This window comes from Ciona intestinalis, unplaced genomic scaffold (genome assembly GCF_000224145.3).
Source record: "Ciona intestinalis unplaced genomic scaffold, KH HT000569.1, whole genome shotgun sequence".
Lineage (NCBI taxonomy): Eukaryota > Metazoa > Chordata > Ascidiacea > Phlebobranchia > Cionidae > Ciona > Ciona intestinalis.
Genome location: NW_004190890.1, coordinates 2,276 through 8,045, shown reverse-complemented (window position 1 = coordinate 8,045; position 5,770 = coordinate 2,276). Strand labels below are relative to the sequence as shown.

Below are 5,770 nucleotides of genomic sequence, written 5' to 3'. Positions count from 1 at the left end.
AAACATGCGATTCTGGGAGCCGATTTTCTCAGCCACTACCGGCTCTTAGTGGATGTGTATGGTAAACGGTTGATCTCGAATTATAACTCTGGTTTCCAGCGGTCGCGCGCTTCCAGGCCTCACCAGCGTGGGAACGCGAGGACGTTTCCGCAAGTCAATTCCCTCGAGACCAGTTACGACCAGAAATCCCGCGGCTCGACGGTTGAGCCACCGCCGGGACACATAAAGTTCCGCGGCGAACAACCACCCGTATGCAAGGGGGACAAGCGGTTTAACGATATTCTGTCCAAGTTCCCTGACCTGACTTCTCCATTTTCACGTCACGTTCCGGTTAAACATAACGTCACGCATCAAATTATCACACGGGGCCATCCGGTTTCTTGTCGGCCACGTCCACTTTCCCCTGAAATGATGGAAATAGCTAGAAAGGAGTTTTCTAAGCTCCAAGACTTAGGCATTGTCGTTCCGAGCGATAGTTCCTGGTGTTCGCCGCTTCACATGGTGAAAAAGCCGGATGGTTCGTATCGCTGTGTCGGCGACTATCGCAAGTTAAATCAGATGACCGTTTCGGATTCCTATCCAATACCATTCCTTCGCGATTGCGCGAACCACCTCCATGGCCGCACAGTATTCACTAAGTTAGACCTGGAACGAGCTTACCACCAAATTCCTATGGACAGGTCCTCGATTCCTAAAACTACCATAACTACCCCGTTTGGCGCATTCGCGTATAAACGCATGAGTTTCGGTCTTTGCAACGCAGCCCAGTCCTTCTCTCGATTTATCTGTCAGGTAGTGCGCGGACTGGAAGACTTTTGTTTCGCCTTTGTCGACGATCTTTTGGTGGCGAGCCGCTCACCGGAAGAACATGTAAAACATTTGGAGGTTCTGTTTCAACGGCTTTCCGAATATGGGCTGCTCATAAACACCAAGAAGAGTATTTTAGGCGTCGCCGAGGTACAATTCCTCGGTCATCGCGTCACCAAAAACGGCATGAGTCCCATACCAGACCGCGTGACCGCCATAAGAGCTTTTCCCTTACCCCAAACCATCGCGGGACTGCGTCGGTTCCTAGGGATGGTGAACTTTTATCGGCGGTTCATACCACACGCGTCCGAAACCCTACGATTGCTTAACGCTAAGCTACAAAAGAACCCATCAAATCGGGTCCCCGTTAGTTGGTGCCCTGAATCCCGGTCCGCATTCCAAAAGATTAAAACCCTGCTCAGCGCGGAAACGCTGTTATGTCATCCTAAACTGCACGGTAGATTTTCCTTGGTGACCGACTGTAGTTTGACCGCGATGGGCGCGGTACTTAACCAGCTGGAAGGGGGCGAATGGAAACCCCTAGCCTTCTTTTCAAAAGCATTAACCTCTGCGCAAAAGAAATATAGCGTTTTCGATTTAGAACTGTTGGCCATCTATGACGCCTTGCGGCATTTCCGATATATATTAGAAGGTCGTAAATTCAATATTGTAACAGATCACAAACCCATCGTCCGGGCCTTCCACGCAAAGCGGGATACACTCACCTCCCGCCAGACGCGACAATTATCGTACATCTCCCAGTTTACCAAACAGATTGATCATCTTAGCGGTTTTCACAATTCAGTTGCCGACTGTCTCTCGCGCATCGAGGTCAATTCGCTCTCCTTCCCCAACGACGCCATTACACTTCGGGAAATTTCCCGCCATCAGCGCAGTCCCGAATTTCTCAACGACATGTCCAAGTATAGCGACCGACAAGTTGTGAATCGCACGCTCCCTGACAGTGAGGACGTCATCGTTGGTGACGTATCTACCGGATCGTTCCGGGCAATAATTCCCGCGGAGCTCCGTCGCAAGGTGTTCGACACCCTGCATTCCTTGTCCCACCCAGGCGTAAATACCTCCCAAAAACTCATTGGAGATAGATTCCTTTGGCATAATATGAGGTCCGACATTCGAGATTGGTGCGTTGCATGCATTGCTTGCCAGAGATGCAAAGTACACGTGCACAACCGCGCACCTCTGGGTAGGTACCGGGAACCGACGTCGCGGTTCACCGACTTAAACGTGGACATAGTAGGTCCTCTGCCGTGCTCGGATGGTTGTTCCTACCTCCTCACCGCCATATGTCGGTTTTCGCGATGGATGGAAGCCATCCCAATACGAGATATCACAGCCCGTACGCTAGCAAGTTCATTCCTTCTACACTGGGTGGCCAGGTTTGGCTGTCCCTTACGCATTACGACCGATAGGGGCGCCCAATTCACGGGACAAGTGTGGGCCGAACTCTGTTCCTTTTTGGGGGCTAAGCACATAAGCACCACGGCATATCACCCCGCTGCCAACGGCAACATCGAGCGGTTTCATCGCACTCTCAAGGCCGCTCTGAGGGCTTACGACAACCCCGGGGAGTGGCACACTAACCTTGGCCCTGTGTTGTTGGGTCTTCGATCCTCGTTTAAACCAGACCTGGCGTGCACGCCGGCGGAGATCGTTTATGGCACCACGCTACGCTTGCCCCTGGAACTGGTCGACGAACGCGACTCCCACGGGCTGCCTAAATCAGAATTTGCTTCTCGGTTGTCCTCGTTCATGGTTTCGCTACGCTTCCCAACCAGGAGAGTACAATTACCGATTAGAAGTCACCTTGATCCGGACCTTTCTTCCTGCACTCACGTTTTCGTCAAATGCGGAGCGAACAGGGGTCCTATGTACCCACATTATGATGGGCCATTTAAAATACTTGATCGAGGTCCTAAATATTTCACGCTTGCCATGCGCGGCCAAGCGAACACGGTCTCTATCGATAGAATAAAGACAGCTCGGCTGCCCTCATTTCCTGCTGATTTGTCGTCCGATGACGTATTTTTTAATGAAAACACTGCCCCTACAGAGCCGGGTCCAGACACGACGACCGAGCTTGAGAACTTGCCGGCCCCATCAGACTTTACGGAGGAGACTCAACAACAAGACGACGAGACAGAACCAATCCTATACCCACGCACACGAACAGGTCGGGTAGTTAGACTTCCGATTCGGTTTAGGGACGACTAACAATGTTCCCCACAATTTGGGCGTTGATCTGCATGGTGGACCTAGCCGGCCCGGTTCCTCTTTTTTTTTGCCATGACTCTCTGTTTAAAGGAGAGTATTTCATCCCCGAAGCTTCGCCCTGCGTCAAAGAGATTCCGTCCACTGTCAAAACCTGCCACGCTGAAGTTTACAATCCGTCCGCCGACCTCACCCCGTTAACCATGTACACCTGCCAAACCTTCGTTTCAACGTTCCACACCACCTACTTCTTCTTCGGAAGCAAAACCCACTCTATCGAAACCGTTTCGGGCATCGCCCCGTCCCCTGGATCTTGTCAAGAATGGAAGCACACGCTGAATGCTCCCAACTATGGCCCGCTAACCAAAATAGCGGGAAATCAGTACTCGACTACGAATAGGGTCAAGTTAGAATACCAATGGCCCACCAGTGTCACAAAATCCATATACAATGCACAAATAACGCGAGCGGTCGGGTACTACGACCCTAATCGCAAGCGGCTGCGAAGCCCGATGGGCATCCTTAGCAAATGCGACGTCCATCACGGGTTCTGTACGGTTGGTACACGTACCTATATCTGGAAGGTGCCCAAGCTCATTGATTGTCCGAAAACCAAACCCATGGGCAACCACGCCCTTACCCTTCATTTCAGCGACTCCCCCCGCCCTTACCGCTTAGAAATCCGAGAATTGGGAATGAGTATCCATTCCAAATCCACTTGTCCTCCCCAAACGACGGCTTGTTATTCTAAAGATGCCCTGTGCGACGCGGCGGGCCTAATCATAGTCCCGACAAACTGCTCCGCGGCTGCCTGGCTGCCGAGTGACGGCAGGATCGCGTCTCGGCGCCGGAATGGAAATCCGACAGCTAACATGATAAATGAGGTTTCGGACACCATGGTTGAAAGTCTCCGCAATATGACATCGGACGTGCATTATCTAGAATGTACCGTGCAATCACTACTATCCACTTTATACACGCTCGTCTCTAGGCAATATCCCGGAGAGGCGCTGAGCGAAATCTTAGGCGGTCGGCGTGCCGCTATCACGGTGGGTGATCTAATGACCGAGATCACCTGTGAGAAAATTAACGGGACCATTATGCTGTCACTCAAGCACCACAAACTCTTCGCCACTCGCCCGCTTATTCGCTACAGAGATGCCACCGGAAAACCGCGTATAGGCCAACTTTACCGGGACGGATTCGTTTATGCCTCCGTCAAGTTCGTCGAAAAATACAACCCAGGCAGGGTGATGTCGTTCAAAATCCTCGATTCCTTTTATCTTTTTGAGAACTACACGCTTTCACACGTGGACCCAAAAATCAATTACGTCACTCCGTCTCTGACACCAGTTCAATTCCAGCATGAAACGCTAGATTATGAATCGCTCATGAACGAGTTTCCGGAATCTGCGGGTGGAATGGACGACTTAACCTCCATGCTAGCCACGTTAAGTCAAGCCAAACTGTTCCATAACAAGTTCTATCACTACCTGGATTCAAATTCAAACCCAACCATCAGCGCTGATATGGAATATGTCTCGAGTACGCTCGATGCTTCAGCCAAAAACATTTTTCTGAACGTGATCAGCTCCATCACCTCCCCAGCTTGGACCTGTGTGATCATGGCTGCCTTGACCCTCGCGTGTTTTTGGGGGGTTTTCCTGACTATGTGGGTTGTTAAAGTTTACGGTGCGGCCATATTTTTCGCCGTCCGGGGAAGAGTCCAAGGCGTCCCCCCCCCTAGCCCCAACGCCCCTGCTAACGATTAAAATTAAAACGCGCTGTAATGTACGGCAGGGGGGCGCCACCCAGAACACCGAGCACATGTTACGGTTGCGTGTCGTGGTGTACCAGATTTTTGTGTTCCTGCTTATACGTTCGTAATGCTTTTCACCCGTACAACTTTTGTATAGCGTCCGTGTGATGTAGAGGCTGTGTGTCATGATTGTGTGTAATAGGCCTTGCTATGGTTATGCAACGTATTCCAATTCGGTAGGCTCTCACCGATGTGACATATTTTTCAGACGTCGACAGCAAGTAACACGGAGACACTACACGGCCCCACCCCCTAGATCAGCAACTGCGCGACAAAAACAAGTCAATCCTCATGACCTATGACAACGGGCGTCAGTTCAACGATCATGAACGACAAGAACCCAACGTCTCAACAGCGACCTTGGCAATCGTAAAGCAACATAAAACAATAGAATCCGAGATCACAACGATCACCGCGACGCCAGAGGTTCGAAAATCCGGAGGAACGATCGCGCAGATTGCAAGTACTGTATATGAAAACATTTTGTGCGGGGGATGCCTATGTAGTGATCGACGTGTGAAAGCGGGCGATAAGAATGTTACCGTTGTAATTCCACGCTTACCGATGTTGTATGTTTACTGGTTTAATGATATTGTGTGAGTCCACGTACCGATATTGCCTGACAACGGAAACTGTCACAATTTCCTAGCCGTTTCCTAATTAAGATGCGTGGCTGCTGGCAGGATTTATCGTTGTAAATTGTGTGTGAACTATGCTCAATACCCAGACATTGTATCTGTAGTTACGTTATGTGTGACTGGCGGTAAGCCTGGAGGCTGACGTGTTCCCTTCTTCTCACAACTCTCGTCTGTATAAAAGATGGATGCGCCATGTAACGGGACGCATTGAGCCGTAAATTCTGCTATCGTTATCGTATCGTTACGTCACTGTCAAGTTACTAATAAAGGAGTA

At 50.5% G+C, this 5,770-nt stretch overlaps 1 protein-coding gene across 1 annotated transcript; it reads left to right on the top strand.

The window, feature by feature from the left end:
• Positions 1–3,051: 3,051 nt before the first annotated feature.
• On the top strand, positions 3,052–5,690 carry LOC108950678. The gene has a single exon (XM_018816720.2). The coding sequence runs from the start codon at positions 3,075–3,077 to the stop codon at positions 4,809–4,811; it is 1,737 nt and encodes a 578-aa protein (XP_018672265.2). The 5' UTR covers positions 3,052–3,074; the 3' UTR covers positions 4,812–5,690.
• The last annotated feature ends 80 nt before the right edge of the window (positions 5,691–5,770 follow it).